The sequence below is a fragment of the Protopterus annectens genome, chromosome 8.part0 (genome assembly GCF_019279795.1).
Source record: "Protopterus annectens isolate FY-2018-M chromosome 8.part0, PAN1.0, whole genome shotgun sequence".
NCBI lineage: Eukaryota > Metazoa > Chordata > Ceratodontiformes > Protopteridae > Protopterus > Protopterus annectens.
Window position 1 is genome coordinate 1,808,138,751 of NC_056741.1, and position 27,931 is coordinate 1,808,166,681.

General features: G+C 40.5%; 1 protein-coding gene across 1 annotated transcript in view; it reads left to right on the forward strand.

The window, feature by feature from the left end:
* The window catches only part of HYDIN (HYDIN axonemal central pair apparatus protein), a 6,673,197-nt gene that overhangs the window by 4,217,861 nt on the left and 2,427,405 nt on the right, over positions 1-27,931 (forward strand). Inside the window, exon 50 of the mRNA XM_044079523.1 lies at positions 20,320-20,479. Within this exon, the coding sequence (XP_043935458.1) occupies positions 20,320-20,479 (160 nt within the window). The remainder of the gene's footprint in view (positions 1-20,319; positions 20,480-27,931) is intronic.

Sequence of the window (27,931 nt, forward strand, 5' to 3'; positions counted from 1 at the left end):
TCCTAAAGGATATAATACTGCATTTTTTTGGCATTTAGCTCCAGTCCATGATTTTGGCATCATCTATTTATTTATTTGGAACAAACCTTCCTGTAGGATAGCTTAGTCATTTGGGGATTCAATGATTGCCCCTAGCTTGCAGTTATCTGCAAACTTAGTTAGCCAGAGTCCTTTAGTATTTCCAAGGGAGATGTGGGCTGTGATACATGCCTTAAAATCTCTTTAGGATCTATGGTCCCTTGTAGCACTTCAGGTGATTACAGATAGTTGAAGGAAATCAGGTCCAGCCTTTGCAAAACTCCAATCAGTTTATTCCACAAATATGTAATATAAAATAGTTTAATATAATATAATATAAAATAATATAAACTAATATAAATTGAATATAAACTGAATCTTATTCAATATTTATTATAAATGATGAAATGAATTGAGTCAGTTAAAAAATTTTGCAATATATTGTTTGTATGTAAAACGTATATAACATAAAGTATTTTTATAAATTCACATACTGAATATTTCATAAAATGAGTTTGGTTTAGCTGAAAGAAAGCATTTTCATGTATTCATGAGTTAAAAATTTTAAATTGGTTAAATATCTTAGTTGATTAATTAATTAATGGCATACTTTGTGTATATAAGGAGTGGTTCTTTTAATTTATTTGTCTTTGATTTTCTGAAGAAGAACACGAATCGAAAACGTACTTGTATGTGTGGCGTTAATATTGGACTGTCTCTTTGTGGAATAAACTGATTGGAGTTTTGCAGAGGCTGGACCTGATTTCCTTCAAGTGTGTGTATTTAATTCAAGTTTTATTTTACACTTGAATCCTTTTTCTATTTTTCGTGATTACAGACAGTGCCACAAAAATGTGGTTCAGAAAAAAGCAGGGGTGCACCAGGTCATATCCACTGTGCAGGCTGAAAAAGAGTACGAAGATTTAGCCCAGAAGGTATCACCCTAGCTCTTAGATCTAGGAGAATGCTTCTAGTCTCCTCTAAGCAGGAGGAATAAGATGCCCTGTGGAATGTTTTTTCAAAAGTATATTCAAGCCAGTTAAGTGAGCTGATGGACAAGTGTTTTTGTATTTCCATTAAAAGTGTTATAGCACTCAGGAAATTAAGCCTAATATATTAGAAATCTTCACTGCTACAGTAGCCACACCTGCCATCTGTCCCCCGAGTATTATATATATAGTTAACTTCTGGTATATAAAATGATGTATTACATGATCTGATGATGTCATTTTCATACATTCCTTAACTGATGGTTCTCGGATCCGACTCATCCACTTTTAGCAGATCCTCAGATCCAGACTCTTGACCTCCTCCCTTTATCCATAATGCCCTGCCTGCCTAACATACGTCAGATCTTATTTGCCTCCAGATGTGGATCCTTGCCCTCTAGAGCTATTTAATTCTTTAGTTTAAATAGTGAATTCTTTGTAAAATATGTATTCCCTATTATTCTCTTTACTGATTAATTTCTTTCTTCTCTTTAAAAAAAATGTAAGTTTTTATTATTATTGTTTGAATTTTTCCATAGCCTTCCTTTCTTAGGTATGCCATTATGGCTAATAAACCTAATGGCTTTAAAAAGTGCATCACCTGTGAGCTTAAAATACCTAACCTGAATGCCCACAGGGAATGCATATACTGCTTGGGCACTGCCCATTTAGGTGCAGATTGCTCTATATGTGCTGGCTTTAACTCAAGGGCACTCACAGACAGGCAAAATAAAACATGTATTTGAAGGGCCTTCTCCCTTCCACTTCTTGTTCCTCTGTTTCATCTGGGGCTCAAACCCCTTCAAAGAAAACTGACAAAGAGAAGCCCAACTCTGCTCCCAAGGATAAAGACTCTCAAAAGAGATCTCCAGATTCCACATATTTTTTGGCTCCTTCCTCAGAGCCACCTCCAAAAGTATCAAAAAAAGTTGAATCCAAGCATTTCAGATCCCTCTGCTCCAAAATACAAATATCTCCTCGAATCCAGTCACCTGTTATCATACAAGATCTGGTAATGTCTCTTCTGTCTTCATCTGTCCTGCAGGAGTCTCTTTGCAAGCATTCTAGACCTCCATCCACAATCTCTTTAATCATGTCTTCCAAGACTTTGTCCGAGGCTGAAGTGGTAAGGGTAATGAGGAAATTCCTCAGAGCTCAGATCCAGATGAAGATAATCCTGGCTCAGTCTCTCATTGGATCTGTGAGCCTGCTTCTTACTAGTCCCTCTTTGTTTTCTCCTTCTCCTGTCTGATCTGCTGTGGGGGTGTCCTCATTGGATCCAAAGACGATTTATTCTTCAACTCCAGTCACTTCCTTGAGCACTCAGAGCCAGAGTTCTTAGCTGAAGCATCGGCACCGAATCCAGGAGACCAGAGTTGACTCCAAACTTATTGGAGCCATCCTGGACCCTTAGAGCCTTGGTGCTGGACAGCTCGGGTCCAATTCCATCCTCGGGTGTAATGCTTGCAGGGTCACAGGGGCCAGTGTTTCAAGAAATGTTGGTTCTGCTACCATCAGCTTCAGTCTCCCTTCAATATTGTGGAGAGGGCCTTCTCTTTACCTAGAGAAAGTACATCCTACTCCACTCAGATCATATCAGTTTACCTCCTTTGGGTCTTTGCTTTGAGCCTCATTCTTCCTTTCCACTGGGATAGCCAGCCCATTTAAGTCTCCAGTCAGTCCCTCAGGACTCCCCTATCACTTCTGATACTGCACTAGACCATCTTGCTGATGAGGTCCCTCAGAAGAGATCGTAAAAGGAAACATTTAGATACCCCTCATGGAGGACATTGATTTCAATGAAGGGGAAGGGTCCCTGAGATTCCCACCTGAAGACATCTCATTTGGACACATTCTTGACCTCTTAAAAAAGGTGGTTGGTCTTCCAGTACCCTTTCCTAAGAGAAGTCAGTGTTCCTGGAGGCTTTCAGGTCTGGCCCGGCTATGTCTTGGGTGACAACCCCCCCCCCATGGTTGATGAACTTATAGACCTCATTTCTCAGGTGTGGAAGGAAACAGATGTTGTGAAGACCATCCCTAAGCATGCAGATACTTTTTTAGCCCTTCCCAATGACAAGACATACTGGAGCAAAGGGGTTCCAATTGATGCCATGGTTGTGGCGGCAGTCATGGAAAAAGAGCTTGAAGAGCTCTTCTGTCCATCTCCCATCTCCAGGGCCTTGGGAAGATTTGATAAGTGCATTCATATTTTAGTGACCTTTGCTCTCTGGTTGTTGAATTATCTAATACATTTTATGACATTGCAAAGACATTTGACTAAAGAACTCTCCAAATATCTTTCTGGGTCCATGTCTGCCAATGACCAAAATAGAGTTTCCTTGCAACTGGCCACCTTACAGCTGATATCTAATGCATCCATGAGGTTGATCTCCCATATGGCAGAAGGTACCTCACAGGTGACAGGTTCAGGCATAGCCATTAGCAGACATGCCTGGATGCACGTATGCAACATTTCAGAGCCCTTTAAGTCTTCAAGTCATCAGTGCGCCATTTGATCAATCTTTCTTATTTGGCCCTAAAGTAAAAGACATGCTCTCAAGATTGGAATAAGAAGAAAAGACCTTGTCTACCATAGGGATACTTTTATCTACCCCTCAAAGACCCTTTTCCCGGTAATCAGCGAGGGGGTAGAAGGATGTAGTTCCATAAATCCCAGGGTCCTTTCCAAGACTCACAAGGAGATAGAGTTCCTCCCTCTGCACCTGGGAGAACTAATGTAAGATGGCACCCCCATGGCAGAGGTGGTCTGCAGAACCAGGGTTTCCTGGATTTCTTCACGTTCAAACCCTATCACCACTTCTGAAAGGTGGCCCAACTGTTGCCTTCTGGAGGCAGTCTGCAGGTGTTTTATTCTCTGCACCAAAGACCCTGGCTATCCATAACAAAAGATTCCTAGGTGCAGAAAATTATATCCAGAGATTATTATATACCTTTTTTCCCAAATTCTTCCCTACAAGATTGAAGAGAATCCCTGAGGTTCCACCCAATCAGAGGGAAGCAGCAGCCTTAAAAATAGAAAAGCTGCTAGAAAAGAGTCACTCAGAAGGTCACCCCAAACCAGAGAGGATCAGGGACCTACTCAAGATTCTTCTTAGTGCCAAAAAAGACAGGGGATTTGAGACCTATCTTGGAGCTCAGCAAACTAAACCAGTTCATAAAACATTCAAAGTTCCAGATGGTCACAATTCAATTCATTCTGCCCATACTGTGAAAAGACAATTTGATATGCTTGATAGGGTCTATATTAGAATACCAAACGTTCAAAATTTCGAGTGTTCTAATATCGACCCATTTTCAGCAAACGCTAAAAATATCGAAGAAACAGAAAACCAAATGTTTTTCCTATGGAAAGAAGTCGGTTGTCCGTTTCTGTTGCTTTGGTATTTTCAGCACTGTGGTGGAAAGTTATGGGTCGGGTTCAGGTAAGTGTGCGATTGTGTGGACGTGAGGATTAGGGTGGGTTAGGTGAGTTAGGGTTAGGGCGTGGGTCAGGTAAGTGTGCGATTGTGTGGACGTGAGGGTTAGGGTGGGGTAGGTGAGTTAGGGTTAGGGCGCGGGAGAGTTGACTGTGCGATAGTGACAGACCTTAGGGTTAGGGTTTGGGTTAAGGTAAGTGGATAGTTAGTGGTGTATGTATAGTTTAGTGTAGGGTTAGGTGTAAGAGTTTAGGTGTATGTGTGTAGATTGCTGTTTGTTTGGTGTTCTTATGTTGTGTGTATGTGTTTTGGAACAACAAATTTTTTCCCTAGGAAAAAATTTGCTGTTCTGAATGTTCGATGTTTTAAATTTTTGATTCATAGGGTTCGATATTAGAACACTTGAAATTTTGAATGTTCGGTGTTCTAATATAGACCCACTTGATAGATCTTCAGGATGCATACTATCACATCAGAATAAACACACATTCGAGAAGATATCTGCACTTCTGGCTGGGAGTCAGTCATTACCAGTTCACAGCATTGTCCTTTGATCTCACCACAGTCCCTTTGGTGTTCACCAAGTGCATGGCAGTGGTAGCAACTCACTTGAGTCTGCTGGGATTCCAAGTGTTCCTGTACCTAGACAGCTGGCTCCTACCTGCCCAAACCAGGCATCTACATCTACAAGCAGTGGACTACTTGCACCAGTTGTGTCTCCATCTAGGCATCACAGTCAATTACAAAAAAATCACAACTCACACTACACAGAGTCTGAAGTTCATAGGTGCTTGTCTGGACACAGTCAGTCAAATAGCCTCTCTCACTCCAACTCAAATCCAGATACTCAGATCCCAAGTCAAGAAAGTAATCCTGCTTTCTTCTCTTCCAGCACCACTAATCTTACAAGCCCTGGGATCCATTGTAGCTGCTGGCACCCTAGTTGCTTTAGCAAGGTTTCACATGCAAATTCTGCAGTAGACCCTGTCAGTACAGTGGTCCGTTCTTCAGCAGCCTTCAACCATCCCAGTCAAGATCAAACAAGCTTGCAAAAGTTATCTTCTTTGCTGGCTGCACTCAAAAGAAGTTTCTGAAGGCCATCAGTTTGTTCTCCCCCTGCCCATAGCCACGGTGACCACAGATGCCTCCAAAATAGGGTAGGGAGGCGCTACTTAGGAAGGACAGTCCAAGGCACATGGTCTATAGAAGATGCCAAGACGCAGTGTCCTAGAAATGAGAGCAGTCGTTTTAGTGCTGCAGACCTTTCAAGTCTCTGTCCCCTCTGGGACGATTATTGTTCAGACAGACAGTATGTCTGTAGTCTGTTACATTAACAGACAGGGAGGAACCAAATCTTATGTGCTTTATCAAGAAGCAATGAGAGTTTTTCAATGGGTGATCTCTTTCTAATAGCAAAACACGTACCAGGAAAAGCCAGTGTGATTGCAGACAAACTAAGCAGGTCCATTCCGATGAGTCATGAGTGGTTTCTCAATATCAAAGTGTTAGAGAGAATTTTCCATTGATGGGGCCAACCATACTGTGACCTATTCACTTCTCCCCTCAACAACAAGCACAGCAGGTTCTTTGCCCTGAACCCTCCAATGAGGGAATCACAGAAAGATGTTGTAATCCACATTTTGGCCCTCCAGTCTTCTTTATGCTTACAAGCCATTACCTCTCATCCCTAAATTTCTAAAGAAAGCATACCAGTTGAAGAGCACAGTTATCCTTATTGTACCCTTTTGACCTTGTCAGATTTGGTCCCCCATATTCTGATCTCACCTTCTACATCCACTCTGGATACTAGATCCCAATCCAGACCCCCTGTTTCACCTAACAAGCATGACTCTTCCGGACATAACAGGCCTCAAATTGACCACATGGTTTCTCCAGTTCCATTGATTGCTAGATGGTCCAGGCTGTCCATCCTGATCCATCATATTTTGTTAGTGTCTCAAAAAGCTTCTACTTGAAATATTTACAAAAATAAATGGAAGATGTTTGTATTTTGGGCCCTTAGGAATCTGGACCCCATTTCTGACCCTGCTCCAGCTGTACTTGATTTTATAGTTTTAATTTTCAGTGAAGGGGATAGCTTGTCTGCTATTAAGGTCTAGCTGGCTGCCATGTCAAATTTCCACATAGGTGAGAATAATTCTTTCTTAGATTTTTCTAAATTATGTAGTCTTTCTCAAAGGAGCTTTTCTACTTAGAATTACACTAAAGGATCCTACTCCTCCTTAGGATTTAACTATTTTCCTTCAAGCTCTGACCAAAACTCCATTTGAACCCTCAGTAGGGTCACACCTGAAATGTTTATCTTGTAAAACCATTTTTCTAATTGCTGTCACATCAGCTAGGTGAGTATCCAAACTCCTGGCTCTATCTTTCAAATCTCCTTACCTGGTTTTCCCCAAAGTCAGGGTGTCCTTGTGGACCAACCCATCTTTTTTGCCTAAGGTAGTTTCTGAGTCTAATATTAACCTCCAGGTTTTCACTCCAAATTTTTCAAACAAGGGGGTGTACATCCTCTATCTTTTGTATGTTGATAGACAGCTTTATTTATATCTCCATAGAAACAAAGATATCTGGAAGACTTGACCACTTGTTTGTATCCTTCTCACCTAGCAGATTTGACAAGTCATTTTTTAAAGTTACACTTGCCAAAATGATTAAACAGTTGTATCTCATTTATCCATAGTAAAAGGAGATTAACTTTGCCTAAGTCTCCTAGAGTACATTCCACGGGGTCTATTTCATAAGTCTGAACGCTGAATTGTCCAAACGCCAAAACTTCGAACTGGGAAGTTTGAAATCTCAAAATAGCAAAGCCGCAGGACAACGAATTTTTTCCCAGGGAAAAAATTTGGTGGGCCGTTTCTGCGGTTATACTATTTCCTCCACTGTGGTGCGATCTCAGAGTTGGTATATTTAAGTAGGGGGGTGTGGGGGTGAAGTCCCCCCACACTAAAAAGAGTTTGAAGTGTTTGTTTGTTTTTTTGTGGTTTTGTGCCAAAACAGCGATTTTTTTCCCTGGGAAAAAAAAATCATTGTTCTGAGCGTATTGCGTTTTGAAGTTCCGGGTTCGATATTTACATAGTTGAACTTATGACAGTTCAACTGTGTGATATAGACCTCATTCCACGAAGTCTATGGATGTATCCTCAGCTTTTTGGTCAAGAATTTCCATAGTTGAAATTTGTTCAGCTGCCACTTGATCCAATGGTCATACTTTTATTGCTCGTTACAAATTAAATTTGGTTTCTAGGAAGAGAGCTGCCATTGGCTCCAACGTATTCCAGAATATTGTTCCACTAGGCCCACCCAGGTTTCTTCTAACTGGGGACTCTGTCCCATCAGTTGAGGAATGAATGAATGAAAATAACAACATCAGAGAAAAACGTTATGTACTACCCATAATGTTACATCTGTTTGTCTGTTTTCATTTTTCCTTAGTTTCCTGCCCTTTTAACTTTTTTCCATTTTCCTGGATGGGCCTAAGGGTTTCAGTTTAGGAACTTTCTATTTCTGCACCTTCTTGACTTCTATTAAGATATTGTACACTGTCTCCTATGGGCGGCAGACTTGATCTGAGGTATGTTTGTTGGGTAGGGCATTATGGATAAAGAGAGGATCTCAAGAGTTTGGATCCAAGAATCTGGTAGAAGCAGTTGAGTGGTATCCAAGTCAGATCCGAACCCCATCAGCTGAGGTAGAATGAAAATGGACAACACAGGTGTAACATTATGGTGAAAGTATAACTTTTTTAGTGGTTCAGGATGAAGCTGTCCAGTTATGTCCTGTCCTAAAGAATGCTGCAGTAGTGAGACATTTGAACATCTACTGTTATGGGCAAGTCCAGCTTACAGAGCTGTACTTCACCAGTGATAATGTATGATGAGATACAGTTTAAGAAAAAGTATTGAATGCTAGAATTAGAGGATAGAGCATGCAGGGAAAACCTGAGATTTTCTGCTGTACCAGAGAAGCTGGAAGAAACAAACTGTATTAATTTTATGAAAGCACAAATAAGCAACTGCACTGGTATTCCACAGCAGGAGTTGTTAACTGAAAGGGCACATTGTGTGTATGCCCCAAACCTGATCATGAGAAAGCAGCCTAGACCTTTAATAGTAAATATGCAATCCTACTAACAGAAGGAGTTGATTCTGCAAAACTGTGGCAGAAAGACGAAGTACTAAAAGTGAGAGACAGTAGAGTGTTTGTGGGAAATGATTACTCACTGTACACCAGGCAGAAGAAGAGTTAATTTATTCCACTAATCTGGGAATATCAAGAAGCAGACATGAGATTCAAACTGTTGTATCCAGCTATCTTCAGAATATCCTTTTTCTGGATGAGCAAAATCATTTGTAATGCAGAACATGCTAAGGAGGAAATACAAAAGTTTGTCCAACAAAAAGTCAGCTGTGAAATAGAAGCAGATTCTGCTTCTTGTTCTTCTGGTAATAAAGACCACAGAGAGAATGTGACAGTGAAATATTTTCCAGTATTTGAACAGAAAATGCTTGAGAGACAGAAAAAAGCACAAGAGTTGAGTAGAAGAACTGAGAGTACATTGGAAAGGAAACAGAGCCTGTATTTGGAAGATGGAGATAAACAGGAATAAAAGCAGCATCTTGTAAAAAGACAAATAAATGTGGGATTATAAAGCATTAATTATATTTGTGAAACATGACAGAAAAACAGAACCCGGAAATATCTATCCTTTTTTTGACTTTGTTAAACTTGTAGGGGACTCTAAAGTATATGCCCTACTTTGTGTCATTAATGTCTGGAGGAACAGTTAGGAGAGGGGAAGAGGAAAGAAAGTGTTAACTGTAAGTAAAACAATGTTTTGTTCTTAACAGTAATATTTGTATAGTATGCATACTATAAAGTTTTCTCAGTTATTTTCAAGTGTAATGGGGATACTAAAGTAAACAGGTACCTTTTTTTTCTTCTTTTTTTCTCTTTCTCCTTGGTCAGTTTTAAAAAATGTAGGCACTGCAATGTGGGAAAAAAGAAGAAAAGTATGTTTAAAAGAGTATGTTACAAAAAATGATGTTCTTTTTCTCATTCTTACATAGGCGAATGACTAGATTAAGGCTCTTGGCTTTATCTAATAAGTCTTAAGAAAAAGCAAATAAAAAGCATTGAACATAATGAAGCTCTCCTCTGGCAAATAAATAAATACTTGTTGAAGCATATCTGTACCAGGTTTTCACGCCTCCGTGTATTTTTTCCCTTTAAATACCTGTATTGAATTATCAGTTGTGACACAGGCAAATTTATGTTCATATAAAAGTAATCAAACTGTATTAACATAACAAAGATTATACTTCACATATATTGCTATACAGTGGATATAAAAAGTGTACACTCCCCCTGTTAAAATGCCAGGTTTTTGTGATATAAAAAAATGGGACCACAATCAATCATTTCAAAACTTTTCCCACCTTTAATGTGATCTATAACCTGTACAGTTTAATTGAAAAACAAATCTTTTAGAGGAAAAATATAAAAAATAAAAAAATGTACAATTAGCTGGTTGCATAAGTATGCACACCCTTAAACTAATATGTTGTTGAAGCACCTTTTGATTTAATTACAGCATGCAGTCTTCTTGGGTACATACCTGCCATCAATTAAAGAGTCTCTGATTAACCCCAAATAAAGTTCCGCTGTCCTAGTAGGGTTTTCCTGACATTTACTCAGTTGCCTGCTACAGCAAAAGCCATGGTTTGCAGAGAGCTTACAGAGCATCAAAGGGATCTCATTCTTGACAGGTATCAGTCAGGAGAAGGGTACAAAAAATTTCCACAGCATTGGATATACCATGGAGCACAGTGAAGACAGTCATCAAAATGTGGAGAAAAATATGGGATAACAGTGATGTTGCAAAGAACTGGATGTCCCTCCAAACCTGATGAAAAGACAAGACAAAAACTGGTCAGGGAGGCTGCCAAGAGGCCTACAGCAACACTGAAGGAGCTGCAGGAATTTCTGGCAAGTACTGGTTGTGTACTACATGTGACAACAATCTCCCTTATTCTCCATATGTCTGGACTATGGGGTAGGGTTGCAAGATGTAAGCCTTTTCTTACACAGAAAAACATCCAGGTCCAGCTAAAATCTGCAAAACAATACATCAAGTATCCCAAAAGCATGTGGGGAAATGTGTTATGGTCTGATGAGACAAAGGTTGAACGTTTTGGCCAGAATTCCAAAAGGTACGTTTGGTGCGAAACAACAATTCGCATCACCAAAAGAACACCCCCCCCCACAGTGAAGCATGGCGGAGGCAGCATCTTGTTTTAGGGTTGCTTTTCTTCAGCTGGAACTGGGGCTTTAGTCAAGGTGGAGGGAATTATGAACAGTTCCAAATACCAGTCACTTTTGGCCCAGAACCTTCAAGCATCTGCTAGAAAGCTGAAGATGAAGAGGAGTTTCACCTTTCAACATGACAGTGACCCCAAGCATACATCCAGATCAACGAAAGAATGCCTTCACCAGAAGAAAATTAAAGTTTTGGAATGGCCCAGCCAGAGCCCAGACCTAAATCCAATAGAAAATCTGTGGGGTGTCCTCAAGAGGGCTGTCCACAAGAGATGCCCTCACAATCTGACAGATTTGGAGTGGTTTTGCAAGGAAGAATGGGCAAATATTGCCAAGTCAAGATATGCCATGCTGATAGACTCCTACCCAAGAAGACTGAATGCTGTAATTAAATCAAAATGTGCTTTGGCTTCCTTTGGCCTCACTTACTTCTCAAACCTTGGATTCTGGATCCGACTTCAGACCTTCTGTCTCACCTGATAGGCATGATCCAGCCAGATATACAAAGCCTCAGGCTGACTGCCTGGCTTCTCCAGTTCCATTAATAGCCAGACAAGCTATGTTCTCTTTCCTTCTCTGACATATACAATAACAAATTTTCACATTGGATTTGAATGTTCTTCTGTTGCCTCTCATAAGCTCTGCAAAGCGTTTTTACGAGGTACTCTCCTTTTAACACACCCTGTTAAAGACACTGCTCCACCATGGGATCTGAATCTGGTACTGCAAGCACTTACCCATCCCCCTTTGAACCAGCAGTTAGGTCTGACCTTAAATATTTGTCTTGGAAAATAATATTTCTAGTTGCCATTATTTCTGCCAAATGAATTTCAGAGATTTAAGCCTTGTCTTCAAAATCACCATACTTGATCTTTCACAAGGATAGGGTTACATTATGAACCAATGCATCCTTTCTCCCTAAGGTGGTGTCAGACTCTAATATCAATCAGTCCATTACTTTGCCAGTATTCTGTCCTAAATTTGCTAACAAGGGTGAATACATGTTACATTTATTGGATGCTCAAAGATAATTATTTTTACCAACACAGAACAAAAAACATCAGGAAAACTGACCAATTATTTGTTTCATTTTCAGTAACAAAGTTGGGGAAACCAGTTGCCAAAGTAACTTTAGCCAGATGGCGGACTGATTGTATTTCTTATGTTATCAAAACCATTATGAGCTCATTCAATTAGATCCATGGCAACTTCTTCAGCTTTCCAATCTAAAACATCCATGGATGACATTTGTGCAGCAGCAACTTGGACTTCTCCCCATACCTTTATTACTCATTACAAATTGGATCTGGTCTCCTGAAGTAGAGCATCATTTAGTTCAGTGGTGCACAGAAATATCCTTCCTTGAGTCCACCCAGGATTTTAGATAGATGGGGACTCTGTCCCATAAGTTGAGGACAGAATGAAAATTGATAACATCAGGTAAAGAAGATATGTACTCACCATAACATTCCATCTGTGTTGTCCAGTTTCATTCTTCCTCAACTCCCCATCTTCCATTCCCCATCCCTTGAGAACTGCTGGAAGAGTGAGTGTAAGGGATGTTACTTCCCTGGTATTGAGCTCCAGATATAGTCTCGTCACTATATGACTGCTAATATTTCTTTCTGCTAAGTCAGCAAACAAGATCTGTGGTACTTGGGGGTGGTGCTTTGTGGGTAAGGGAGATATTTGAGAGCTTTTTGGTTACCATGAGCTTTAGGAACAGCCAAGTTGGATATGAGGGATTGGATCTGAACCCATAAGTTGAGGAAGAATGAAAATGGACACACACATGAAACATTATGGTGAGTACATAACTTCTTTTTAACAAAGTGCAGTGCTGGCTTAAATATACATCTGATGTTGTAAATCTTTATTCATTCCTTACTGTTAGGACTTTGGTGCCATCCTCGGAACCGACACAGCTGTTACCAAGCTCACGCCAGCCAAAAACTCTCAGCTAAGACCTACCCATAACGCCCCTCTTATAGTCTCTCCAGATCCCTTTTGACGCATTTCTCATCAGACGTGCCAAGCCTTCTCTCTCAAGCTAATTATAGAGTTTTTGTGTTACTTCCTATCAATACCTTACTTTTAGTCAGTTTTCACTAATTTTTCATCTTTCATCTATAGACTACTTTACTTGTTCTACTCCTTACCCTCTACGTTTGGTAGTTCCTTTTATACCATTGTTTGTACTGTCCCTCTCTCCTACCTTAGGTAGGCCCTCTTTCCTACCACTTGTGGTATTTCTAAGTACCATTGTTGGTCCTCTTCACTTTCTTTCTATCTGGATATAAAAAAAAAAAAAAAAAAAAAAAACTATTCTCTCTAACTTTGCTGTTATTGTTTTTTAACTGTTTATCTTGTCACTAGGATAGTGTTTTGACATTATGTCTGAAAAAGCCAAGCTGTGTTTTAAGCAGTGTGATAAGTGTGGGCATAAGATGCCCAACTCAGATGGTCATGCCCGGTGTGGTTATTGTTTGGGAGATGACCACATTAATGCTTCGTGTGATATCTGCTCCAGCTTCAGTAATCGCACTTTGGCTGAGCATAAAAATAAGTTAATTTTGAAAGGTGTGATGAAAACTCCCTTCTCGGAGGCACTCGCTGGGATGGAGGTCTCACCACCTCCTAAGACTAAAGAAAACAAAGAGAAACGGAGTCACTCGGTTCCTACATCCCCGTCCATCTTGGAACCAAGTCGACACCGAGCTTCTTCGGTGCCTTCTGCGCAGACAACCTTGGTACCAGGCTCTATGTTTTCCCCCTCAGTGCCGTTTCTAATTTTGTCTCCTATTACTGTACCAGCTGCTGCTCCATCCTCCTCGGTGCCATCTTTGGTCTTGATACTGTCTTTGACTACCGTACCCGCATCGGCACCATCCCCAGCCACTGTGCAGATAGCTTATATGGCTCCACAGACAATGACTCTGTCTGATGTTGAACACCTTCCCAGAATCAGATATTCTCCAACTTATGACCCTTTTTCAGGGCACCAATTTAGCTCCTTTCTTGAAAGACTTGACGGTCCTTCAGCAGCCTTTTGGAACAAGATGTAGTGAGGGTTGTGGACCAGCTTCTGGCAGCTAGAGGATTGTCCACCCCTGCTAGGTCTTCCATCCCCTTGGAACAGAAGCTTTCATGACATACTCACCAGTATACCCTTCTCCGGCCTCTTCCTAGGCCCCGGAGACTTCGGTACCGATGACCACCCCAGTGCATACTGTCTAGGCTCCGACTGCGGAGGTGCCCCTGTCAGCACTGAATACTCTTGGCACAATGGTTCCATTGGAACCAGTGGACTCCCAGAGCAGTGATTGGGCTGTCAGCACCGTGGTTCCTACTTCGGCGCCTATTTTTTTTGCTGGCACCGTCTATGGCCACGGCTCCAGTGGCAGCTACCAGTCCTCTCAGAGCTCCTCACCTGGAGGCAGGCTTCTCAGGGTGGGGTGTGACCCTGCTTCTGAGGTTGTCCTTATCGATTCTGGGCTCCCATCCCTCCTCAGGTGGGCCTGCTTTCCAGGAGATGGAGTGGGTTCTTGCCTCAATAGGCTCGCAGTCAGCACCAATGGCATTGACACCAGAACCCCCCTTGAGTATGCAGCTGTCCCAACCCCCTACTCTGGGATCCCGAGCATGAGAGCCACAAGACCTTCCCTTGAAGGGAACCCTTTCTCCGGAGTCCTCCTCAGAAGATCCCACTGGGGAGCCACCCTGGAAGAAATGGTGCAAGAGGAAGCATCTTGATTCCCCTGCGGAATCTATCACTGAGAACACCGATTGCAATGAGGGAGAAGCGTCACCATGGTCTCCCCCGGAAGACATCTCATTTGGAGACATTCTCGAGATCCTCAAGCAGAGGGGAGACTGGAAGTCCTCTAACCCTTCTTCGGAGGAATCAGTGTTCTTGCAGGCCTTCCGTGCTCAGCCGTCTACTTCCTGGGTGAACCCACTTATGGATTAGCTTGTAAATCTGATCATGCAGCATGCCTGGAAGGCCCCGAACAATGTAGAACCTGTCCCCCAGAGGCCAGACAAAATTTTATCCACCCCCAAAGACCAGCCCAATTGGTCCAAGCAGTTAATAGTTGATTTCATGGTCGTGGTGGCAGCCTCCAAGAGGGAACTTGCAGAAGATAGTTCCACTCTTCATCCCCCGAACAGGGAGTCTTGGGCTACGGACAGACTGGGAAAGTGGACCTATGCTTCAGTAACCTTTGCCATCCAATTACTGAACTGTCAGGCACACTTCACTCGCCTCCAAAGAGACCTAATTTCAGAAATGTCTGCCCCTTTGGCAGGGGTACTGCCTGATGAGGTGTGTGACACTGCACTTGGTATCTCACACCACTGTGGGGGCAGCTCGAACAGCTGCATCAGGCATCGTCATGAGACAGCAATCTTGGATGGGTTTGTGTGATTTCACAGACTTCTTTAAATCTTCCTTCATCAACACGCCTGTTGATGAATCTTCCCTTTTTGGTCCCAAAGTTAGAGCCACACTATCGCAAAGTGAGAAAAACTGAAAGACCTGGTCTGCTGTGGGCATACGTTTTTCCACCACCCAGAGATCTTATTCCAGGAACCAGAGGGGAGGAAAATTGTGGTTCAAGAAGTCCCAAGGATCGTTTCGTGACACTTGTGGTGAGCAATCCCCCCAGGGCAGAGGGGGCAACTCATCCGGAAGACACCCTTTTGGGGCAGAGGGGGTCTGCAAAACCATAGCACTACAGATTCCTTCTCCAGCTGACCCTTCCAGTGCTTCTGAGCAGTGGCCCGATTGCTTTCCTCTGGAAGCAGTCGGGGGTCGATTTTCCCTGCACCTACAAGCCAGATGCATGGATGCAGAGAATAATATCCAGAGGCTACCATATCCGATTCGATCTTACTCCCAGACCCGTCAAACAAATCCCTGATGTTCCATCCAGTCAGAGGGAGGTAGCAGCCTTAGAAATCGAAAAGCTGCTAAGAAAAAGTCATCCAGCTAGTCCCACCAGATCAGACAGGATCCGAATTTTACTCGAGGTTCTTTTTAGTGCCAAAAAAGACAGGGGACTAGAGACTAATCCTGGATCTCAGCTTACTAAACAAATTCATAAAACCTCAAAAATTCCAGATGATCACGGTCTAGTCCTTCCTCCACTTTCTAGGGAAGGACAGCTGTATGAGCTCTATAGATCTCCAGGGCACATATTACCACATAAAGATGGACAAACGCTCCCAGAGATTTGCCTGCTTCTGGCTGGGAGCCAGTAACTACCAGTTCAGGGTACTGACATTCGGTCTCTCAACAGCCCCCAAATGTATGGCAGTTGTAGTAGCTCATCTTCGACTACAGGAATCCAGGTGTTTCCATATCTAGACAACTGGCTCCTTACCGCCACAACCAGGAATCTTCTTATTCACAGCCTCTCTTACACTCAAGGCCTTGCTATTCACTTAGAGATTACGGTCAGCATGGAAAAATCTCAAATGCCCCCAACAAAAACACTGGAATTTATTGGAGCGATCTTCGACACAACATCCCGTCAAGCTTCCCTTCCTCCTCACAAGCTCTCAAAAACAAGAAGCCAGATTAAAGTCCTCCTCCAGCAGACTTTTGTACCAGCACGCCTTGTACTACAACTATTGGGATCTATGGCAGCAGCCATTACCTTAGTTCCATGGCGAGGTTGGGCATGAGACTAGTACAGTGACTCCTTTCTTCACAGTGGTCGATCTTAACCCATCCTCTCGACCACTTGATACGCCTTACAAATCTTTGCAAGACAGAAATTCTTTGGTGGATGAAGCCAGAATTAAATTTTTGGTGTTGACCATTCTGCCTTCCCCAGCCTAGGGCCATGGTGACCACAGACACTTCCCTGCTAGGGTGGGGGGGGGGGGGCATTTCCAGGGAAAGAAAGTCCAAGGCACCTGGTCCCCCATGGAGGCCAATTTGCACATAAATGTCCTGGAATTGAGGGCAGTTCTCTTAGCATTTCAAGCATTCCATAGATCCCTCCCTTCTGGAACCATTGCAATTCAATCGGACAACATGTCCATTATCTGGTATATAAACAAGTCGAAACAGGTCTTACTCCCTGTGTCAGGAAGCCATAAGAATTTGGCACTGGGCGATAGCTTCCAACCACTTTCTTATAGCAAAGCACATTCCCGGGAGTTCCAGTCTTATTGCAGACAATCTGAGCAGGAACATCCTGATGCCTCACAAGTGGTCTCTCAGTCCTGTAATAGCAGATCAGATCTTCCACTGTTGGGGCAGGCCTTGCTCCGACCTGTTTGCTTTCCCTCTAAACAACAAATGCAGAAGCTACTTTGCCCTCATCCCCCCTCAAGGGGAGTCACCGAGGGATGCTGTGATGCACAATTGGCCCCTGGGTCTGCTGTATGCCTTTCCCCCATTTCCCCTCATCCCAAAATTCCTCCAGAAAGCTCAAAGGTTGATAAGTAAAATGATCCTCATTGCCGCTTATTGGCCCTGTCAAGTCTGGTTCCCTTTCCTATGGCCTCATCTGATTCACAGCCCGTGGATCCTGGATCAATCCCAAGGTCTGCTGTCTCACTCTCAGGGACTGATTCACCCCAATCTCCACAACCTCAAGCTCACAGCTTGGTTTCTCCACTTCCAATGATTGTCAGGCTATCTGATATTTCATCTCCTGTCCGTGAGATTCTTCTGGCTTCACACAAACCTTCAACCAGGAAAATTTATTCTAGTAAGTGGGCTAGGTTCTCTACATGGGCCAAAGATTATGACATATAGACCCTTTCTCTATGCCTATTCAGAAGATCCTACAATACCTGACAACCCTTCTACATGTAGGAGCTTCAGCATTGACAATTGCTGTATATTAAGCAGCTATTGCAAATTTTCATAATGGATTTGATAATTCTTCTGTTATGTCACACCGTTTGTGCAAAACCTTCTTGAAAGGAGTATTTCATGTTAAACCTCTTGTCAAGCCACCCATAGAGCCTTGGGACTTGACTTTGGTGCTTCAGTCATTAACAAGCCCTCCTTTCGAACCTTCTAATTCATGTGATATGAAATTTTTGTCTTGGAAGACTGTACTTCTAGTAGCCCTTACCTCAGCGAGAAGAGTATCTGAGTTGCAGGCCTTGATTGTCAAGAGACCTTACTTGATTTTCCACAGGGAAAGAGTGTCCCTACGTACTGACCCATCCTTCTTGCCCAAGGTCATTTTTGGGTTTTCAGTTAACCAATGCATTGACCTGCTGTTTTTTTTCCCTTAGCATTGAAATATAGAGGGGAATATCTTTTGCATACCCTTGATGGTCATAGGCAGCTTCGTTTTTATTGGACAGAACTAAATCTTTCAGAAAAATGGATAAATTGTTTGTGGCCTTTGCAGGACCCAGATTGGAAGGCCTGTCTCCAAAGTGACTCTATCTTCCTGGCTTAAAAATGTCATTACCTTTATCTACCATCAGAATAAACTGTCTTTACTTTCCAGAATATTGGCTCATTCGACTAGATCAATGGCTACTTCTGTGGCTTTTCACTCCAGAGCCTCTATGGATATCTGTGCAGCAGCCACTTGGGCAAGACCTCATACCTTTATCACTCATTACAAATTGTATTTAGCCTCCAGAGGACGAACATTTTTTGGTTCTATGGTACTCAGGAATATCCTTCCTTAGGGTCACCCAGGACTGAAGTAGATGGGGACTCGGTCTTAACAGTAAGGAATGAATAAAGATTTACAACAGTAGATAAAGAAGTTATGACTTACCATAACATTCCATCTGTGTTGTAGATCTTTATTCATTCATTACTTCCCGCCCTCCTTCCCCCTGCCTGGACTCTTGGTGGACTCTAGGATCTCCTCAGTTAAGGTATTTGCTCAGACAGAGCCTCCTACTTCTCTTTTATTACTTCTATAATATAAGGGTGGGCAAACTCGATCTGAGGAGACTATGAGAGGGGCATTATGGCTGGAGCAAGCTTGGTAATGGCTGTATCGGTTCCAAGGACGGAACCGAAGCCCTAACACTAATGAATGAATAAAGATCTACAACACAGATGGAACGTTATTGTAAGACATAACTTCTTTTTATTTTTCATTTTTTTCAGTGGATGAGTTGGATTTCAGTGCAGATGAACCCCAGACCTCTGGCTAAAGTTGCCAAACATTGAACAGCTCAGGTAACTGAGCGCAAACCCACACAAACATGAGGCTTATATACAGACAAATTTAAACAGTTTTATCACAACTACCAGTGGGAAAGCCCCAAGCTGAGCCTTTCTCCTGCAATCCCAAAGGGTGCGGAGAGGCCCTCTTAATGCAAGATGGCTGGTTTAAGAGCACAGTGACAGCAAACAGTCTAGATTCAGCAGGTCTTAGTTTAACCTATGCTATGTAAGGCAAGGAAACACAATTTCTAGGTGGGAACGAGTAAGGGAGAGTCACTTAAATGTTAAAAGTGATACTGTTTTTTTAGTATACTATTAGATGACCTGCAGTGGTACCACCCTCTGCAGACTGGCAGCTCTTCAAGCAGCTGTGAACAATGGGAGACTGTGGAGAGCATTTTCTATACAGAATTTTAAACTGGAGAGGTTTGCTTATATGCAAGCACGGGGAATTGTTTTTGCGTAATGTGCAAATGTGAGGCTTTTATATGAGCAGGAAGAATGACTTTTATAAAGTTAAACCAGATAAAAACACAATAATCTATCAACCAGTTGTTCCCACCTTGGATGGGTTGAATTTAGCTCTCTGATCCCAGTAGAGTGCAAAAGAACCCTTCCAATGTAAACAAACTGACACTGAGCTCAAGTGCAGTGACAAATGCTTTACAACAGAAGTAAGAATGCCTGCAGTATCATAAGTCCTTGGAAGTAAGTTCACTAACTCTGAGAAATGTTCACAACACACAAATACTTTGCAAAGCTTAGAAATATTTTGGCAGAGTTACTCAGAACAACTTTTGCAGTATCAGAGGAGGCTAGGAAATATCAGAATATTGTTAAAACAACCTAAGAGCAGTACAGCAACAAATGGGTGGAGTTTCTTTAACAAAGTGCAGGCTAAAAATAGTGATACATTCAACCAAATAAATAAATGCAGCACAGAAGTGTTAAATATCACTGAAATAGTTAAAAGTACAAAACATATACTTATATCAGCTTTGTAGGCCAGATGATTTTAGAAGCAATCCAAGTCTTGTATTCACAGGTGTCCATGTCAGGCATAAGAAAGCTCTGAATAAATGAGCGTGATGAATAAATGATGTGATCCATCATCAGCCTGAGTTGTGGATGAAAAATGTTCCAGGGACCATCTACCTTAAAAAGATTTAAAAAGGCAGTTATATTTTATATTGTCATTTCCCATCTCAGCAAACTGTTGCTATTAAGCATGTTCTGATATTGAGTTAAAAAAAAAATTTTTTTAGGGTATGTCTTAATTTTTCATTAATAAAAGTATTTTCTTAACTGATAGAGCAGAAAAGTTCAATTCAGCACCGTCTGATATGTTTACATTCCTTTGTTACTACAGGTATAAGGAGGGAAAATACCCAGAGAACATGGAAAAGTTACAGATTGTAAACAAATCTCCCATGGATGCTGAAATTTCATTCTGTTTCCAGTATGATCAGAAGGCAGCTACTTTTTTATTGGATCCACCTGGTATGACTCTCAAACCGAATGAAAAGAAGGTATACCACAGCTTTGTCGAACTAGTTTGTTTGTTTTTATTTATTTGCTAGGTGAACAGGACCACTAGGACATCTCAACCTTGTTACAAAATAAAATGATAATGAAAGAAATGCATAGCAGGTATAGACAAGAAAGTTATTGCACAATAAATGTAGAATACAAAATTATACAACATGTGTACCTCTAACAGACATTTTCCACTGAGCACTGTCCATTTTTAGTTGTAACCTAACAGAATCCACTGATAATTGATAGAGCAGTGAATATAGAGATATTTTAAGTCAACTGCTTTTGTAAAAGCTGCGTAGGTGCATAGCTGAATGTAGAAATTAATGTGTATCATGATTAGCTGTGTAAAGTAACATACATCACATGTGTAAGATTATTGGAAAGAGCTTATTTTATACAAATGTAGATCATTTTTGTCTGATATGTATAACATGCAGCTTCTGGTAAGATTGCACCCCTTTTATTGCCATTTATTATAAAAAAAAAAACAGCTCTGAGGCTACTTTTCCAAGTTACTGTTACCAAATGTTGTAGTTTTTCTTTAATTTCAGATAACTGTTCTGGACTGAATTTGACCCTAACTTCAAATGACACTATTTCTCCACTTCAAGACAGTTCTAAGACCCCTGCACTGTCAGTCATGTACTGCTTATTATAAGGATCAAATAGCTGTAAAATAATCAGGAAAACTGAATCTCAGATTTGTACATGTTTGTCAGAAGTAGTGAAATATGTATATTTTTCTAATATAAAATGACAGAAGATATCACTTTTTAAGAGAAGAATATTATTTTTGGTTCTTATTTCATAATAAAGTAATGATATAATTTAGACATATGCTTAGTTTGCCATGCTTCAAGCATGCAAAACATGTGAAAAAATGGCAGAAAACAGAGCACTCATATGGCTGCGCAAAACTATTAGTGGTACTGTGCAAAATATAACCAAATTCAAAATTTTCAAAATAATTTGTCATGCTTTACAACTACAGAATGCACTCAAGTGATGTATTTATTCATTCATTCATTCATTCATTCATTCATCCATTCATTTAGTTAGTTAGTTAGTTAGTTAGTTAGTTAGTTAGTTAGTTAAACAGAGGTAGAACACTGATCCATATAGACACTGTTTAGGATCAACCAAGATGTAAAATTACAGAAGAAAAAAATACACAATTAACACAACTACATAAAAAACAAGTGCTAACAATGTTATGAGAGAATTCTGTGTACCATAGATGAGAATTTAGCAAAGGCATTTGTAGACAGGCAAAAAACATTTTTAAAAAGATAAAAGTGAAGTAGAAAATTTCACAATGCACAAATTGTGTAATAAAAGGTTGAAACATTGTAAAAGAAAGAGCAAGTAGTGTTTCAGTGTTACAATATTACTCTGTAGGAGCTCTGAAGTTCTTTTTCTAAGCTAAAAGAGCTACATAACATTACCATAACATTACCTGTTTTGAGAAATTTACATTTTGCTTGCTCATAAAATATGAGGAATGAGAGAGTGTCAGTTATATATTTTGGGATGGCTTCCGAGATTTTGGGGGGTAATGACAAATGAAGAAATGCTGTGTTAGTCTTAGTTTGGTCTTTGGGGTAAGGAGGATGGGGTGGAGGTGGAAAGAGATCAGATGTTGTATGATCCATGTCCTGCTACAGGTCTGCTGGAAAAGAAGGGGACGGATTCTAAGTTGATGATTTTGAATAGCATTGAACCAAGAAGGAAGGTTAGTCTTTGTGGGATGGGAAGCCACTTGACTTTGGCAAGTGTGAGTACATATTTGAAATACTGTTAACATTTACAGTTATTTGGTTGACTGTTAGGAGTCAGTGTTATAAACATGCATATATTGTTAGAATGGATTGGAGTAGAAAGAGGCTCTCCTCCAAGGTGAAGTAAATTAAGGGAAGAGCATATCCTAGCTATTGCAGGAGGACACCTTGCTTATAGTTGTTCTGCCTTGGTGGGGACAGGTAGTGAAAAATTTTCCTGTTCCAGAATAGATGTTTGCTTGCTTTTGCTTTGGTTACTTTGATGTAATTTTGGAAGTTTAAAAAGTTGTTTAACTACAGAACTAGACATCTGTAAACCTGGAAGTTTTCAAGAATTTCTTTGATATTGGGTTTTCCAGGCACTGATTGGAGGAGTGTTTTTTCATAATCTTTTAGTGTTCTGAACAGCATAATTTATTTTCTTTCTTTTTTTATATAGAAGTATATGTTGGTGAAACATTGATTATTGTTTGTGACATCTGTTTGGTAGAGGTCTGAGGTGATGCTAGATGAGGGGCCTGACCTTTAGATAGCTATATTGTCTGCATAAAGTAGAATGAGGAGGATGGGGAGGTCTGAGGGAAGTTTGTTAATTTATATGGGGAGCATAGTATTGGGAAGGTATGGACCTTGAGAGACACCTTTGTTGAGTAAAGAGGCAATGGAGCAAAGTTATACTGTGAAAAATGTTTAAGATAGGAAATTGTTAAACCACTGTGTTGCTTAGGGCTAACACATAGCTTTAGTATGGAGTCATGTAACAATGAATGGTCTCCGGTATTAAATGCCTTAGTCATCTCAGTGAATACATTTTCTGTGAGGTTCCCTCTTTCCATATTCTGAAGGATGCTGTCAGTGTATAAATTGTGTCTGATCTGCTATGCCCTGACCAAAAGTTATGCTGAAAGGAAGATGCGATTTTATATGTTTGAAGTTAGGGGTGAGGTGGTTATAGATTAGTCACTGTAATTTTTTCCAAAGGTTGGGAGAATTGATATTAGTCTGAAGTCAGTGGCAGAGTAGGGGATGGGAGGGACATTTTGGAATAGGTCTAATTTTCCATTGTTGGGGCATAGTTCCTTTAACAAAACAGATGTTATAGAGATGTTTAAGTGAGTTAATTATGTGGTCTTTATACAGGGAGATGAACCATGGATGGAGACTATCCCTTCACGGGTGGGCACATCTGATGAGATCCTGTTGATATTTTCTTTAAATGTGTGTGGTGGTTATGGCTTTGAAATAAAATGGTAGTCAGTGAGAATATATATTTCTAATGGTGGGTGGTTGTGTGAGGGGTTGAGACTTCTGAGATTGGAAAACTCTAGTAAATTATCTTGGGGGAGTGACCAGATAATGTGGAAATGGTGCCATTTTTCAGGGAGTCCTTGAGAGAGGTTCTTCATGCAATGTTAATAAGTTTCTAGACCTACTTTTGTTTATAGAGGGTTGAGGTTTGAGTGGAAGTCAGGAGGTTGGCCTTATGATGGTTAATTGTTTTTTTTAGCTAAATTTCTTAGTTTTGTGAAGATATCTTTATTTTCTGAAGTGGGATAGTTTTTTTCCATGATGCTGACGCTTTTGTTCTAATTCCAGATGTAAAAGCCCATACAGAATAGTATACTGCATGTGAATCTAAATGCGGTGGTGGGACAGTGACAATCCAGTGATAAAAAGCTTTTCCTATTTAGCAGAAATATGTAGGATTTTTACTTCTGATGTAATTACATCTTAGATGAAATGTATTTATGGTCATTACTATAAAAGGAATAGTCAGTAGTCATGTAGATCAGTGGAAACTGGATTTAATGCAAACTGTCATCCAGACCAGTTATTTTTCATATAACTCTAGCGGTACAGCATTTTTCTTGCTCTAATATAATTGTACTGCTGACAGTCTGGTAATATAGCATACAAAAAGTTATTATACAGTACTTTAACTTCCATTTATTTAGTTAAGTTCCCCTCAGAACAAATCCATGTTGCTGTTAGGTCAAATGATTGTTCGCTACCTGATAAAAATTCAGACCTATAAATAAAACACCATAATTGGACAGATAAATCTTAGTTTCATTCCTTAGTATGGAGAAAAGACAAAAACTGGGATGTATCAAATAAAAAGCAAATATCGCTCTGAATGTGCAAAAAAACTAAAGAAAGGTAAGCTGTCTGATGTATGATGTATTGCCTCAAGAAAACTGTGAAAAAAGATAATAAGGAGAATATTAATGCTGTGGAATCACATGTTTAAAATGACAAAGATGTCCCTGGTAATATGCATGTTGCACTTTTATTCCTTGTGGATCCAGCTCACTATTTATACTGTGAGGTTACTATGATGTGAAATGGGTTACAGTCTGACACAGTAGTACAAGGGTTTAACTCTATAGGAGATTTACTCATGACTGATAAAATGTTAAACAGAAGAGAAATTTCTCAGTTTGACAGGACTATTTGTGTAGTAATGAAAATGACAAAAATACAACAAGAGCACTGGGAGGTAACCATATGTTTACTTTAGATTTGACTTTTACTGATAGATCTTCCCCTCCACAAAAGTCTCTGTATTGAATGATTAATTCTCTGAAGTAATAAATTAAAGATGTCTTCCTTACCACCTCTGCATTCAGTCAGCATATATCCCTCTACACTTTTCCTCATTTATATTCTGAGACTTCAATCTCTTCTTCTTCTTTGTAAATCTCCCTTTAGTACTCCTTGAATCCTTCGTTAGCTTGCTGTCTTCTAAATATCCTCCATCTCCCCCCTTTATTTTCCATACGTCTGTCTGCCTGCTTTTTTGTGTGTCTTGGCTAGCTCTTTCCCTTGTGCCTTTCCCACTATCCACCATTAGTCCCACCAGTACCATTGTTGAATTTCTTCCTCCATTCCATTCTTATTACTTTTTCTCTGATCTGTAGTACTTTCTTTCTAATTAAAATTGTTTTACCTTCCTTCTAAACGACCTTCTAACTCTCTCTCTTTCAGTCTCCAGTTCCTCAAACACTCTTCTTTTCTGCAGTATCAGTTTTCCTTTGACAGTGACCTTGATCCAGTCATTCTTCCATTTTTGCCCCTGTAGTTGATATTGTCATGTCCTGACTCCTTTATTAGTTTTTGTAGTGTTTCATTGTCCTCTGTTTTGTTCCATTTATATCTTGCCCACCTCCATTCCCTTCCCTTCTGATAGTTTTCTGTTTCTACATACTTGCCTTAAGTCTTTCTGCCGCATGATCTGAAATGTGTATCTCCTGTATTTGGATCTCTTCCATTAAGTCTATTAGGTTTTCCTTCCCAAAGACCTTGCCTAATCTACTTCCCTGTACAAAAATGTTTCTTGTGAAGGTGTATTCCCTATGATTGGGAAAACTTTCCCACCATATGTCCAGCCACCCTTTCTCTTTCATTCCTTGGGCTTGTTCTTATACTGTCTGTTATACTCCATCCTTCCATGCAACCTGTCTTTTTCCAGTTCTCTGATGACTTTGCAGTTTTCTCCTGACAATGACATTGATTCAGTCATTCTTGCTGTTTGCCCTGTATTTGATATTGTCCTGTACTGACTCTTTTATTAGTCTTTAAAGTGTTCCTTGTCCTCTGTCTTTTTCCATTTATAGCTAACCCATCTCCACTCCCTTCTGATTGTTGTCTGTTCCTACATACTTACCTTAAGTCTCACTGCCACATGATCTGGTATGTATTACTACTGTATTTGGATCTCTCCTATTATTTCCATTGGGTTTTCCTTCCTTAAGACCCTGATTAACCTACTTGCTTGTACCAAAATGTATTCCCTCTCATTTGGAAAACACTCCCCTAATATGTCCAACCACCCTCCCTTCTACCATCTGTTTGTTATATTCCCTCCCTCCCTCTTTCCATTCAGCCTGTCTTTATTGAGTTCTGTGGTGACATTGTAGTCCCCCCACTGTCTGTATTCCATCTCTTTTTGTTTGTGCCCAGTTTGCATAAAAGTTCTTGTAGAGTCCTTCTTCACCCTGTTTGGTGCATATATTTCCTGTTTTCATGTATGCGCCATCCATTGTTTCCTTCCAGATGATCTATCTACCCATCCTACTTTTACTTTCTCTGTAGTTGTCTTAAGACCTCTGTGAAATATGATTACTACTTCTCTCTTTCCTTGCTGTGTTTTTCTCCCTTTGGATAGTCATAATATGGTAATCTGATGTTATCCATTTCATTCATTCCTTAACTCTTGGGTTCGGATCCGACCTTTAGATCCAACTCGACTGCTTTTTCCAGATCACAGAATTCTTCAACTCTCAAGCTTCTCCTTTTATCCATGATTCCCCACCAACCTGACATACCTCAGATCTAGTTTGTTGCCCGTATGACTAACAGAACAGTGGCAAATAAGAAAAGAATGGAAACTGGAGCTCAAACAAAGAACAGAGGTTCCTCCAAAACTCTTCGGTCTTTCCAGAAATAGAAAAAGGAGGGGATGTGTGGGTAGGAAGTTGAGGAAGAATGAAAATGGACAACACAGATGGAACGTTATGGTGAGTACATAACTTATTAATCTGATGTCCATTTCAGTCATTCCTCAACTGTTGGGACAGCGTCCTCAGCTACCTAAATCCCAGGAGGACTCTAAGGAAGGATATTCCGGTGCACTGCCAAGTCAAAGGCTGCTCTTCCCCTAGAGACCAAGTCCAATTTGTAATAAGCAATAAAGGTATGAGGATTAGCCCATGTTGCAGATGCACAAATATCATCCAAGGAAGTTCTGGACAAAAAGGCTGATGAAGTTGCCATAGACCTGCTGGACTAGGCTCTCGGAGATTTTGGCAGGGGTAAGCCCACTTTTTGATTAACAGATTCTATTACTTTTGTTTACCATTTGGCCTGAGTAACATTAGATACAAGTTTGCCAAGTTTTGAATCAGAAAAGGAAACAAACAATTGTTCAGACTTTCTTAGATCCTTAGTTCTGTGAAGTTAGAAACGTAATTATCTGTGCACATCTAACAGATACTTACCTTTGTCTGAAAATTTGGAAACAACACCGGAAGATTAATGACCTGATGAATACTGGGCACAGAAACCAATTTTGGTAAAAAGGAAGGATTAGTCTGTAGAAAAACCTTGTGAAAAACTAAATAAGGGGGCTTACAGGACAATGCTTGAAGTTCTGACACTGTTCTGGCAGATGTAGTAGCAACTAAGAAAACAGTTTTACAGGTAAAAAAATTTCAAATCGGATGTAGCCAAAGGTTCAAATGGGGGTTGACTCAAAGCCTGAAGTACGATGTTTAAATTCCAAGGAGGGGTAGGATCCTTTAAAGAAGGTCTAAGTAAAAAGGCTTCCCTTAGAAAGGCTTTGCAAAGTTTACAGGAAGCTAAAGTAGAATTATTTACTTCCAGATGAAAGTTGGAAATGGCTGCTAATTGTACTTAGTTGAGGAACTATCACTTCATTGAAAATCGTGGCCAAAAAGTCAAGGACAATTGAAATCTGTGCTGAAAAGGGATCTAATTTTTGCTTAAGGCCCAAAGAACAAATCTTTTCCATTTACTCTTGTAAATCTTTCTGGTGGAAGCTTTATGAGAAAATAACAAAATGTGATGGAAGGGGGAGGAGAGCCTGGGCTGTCAAGCAATCGATGAAACTGGAGAAACCATATGGTCAGCTTGAGGCCTGTT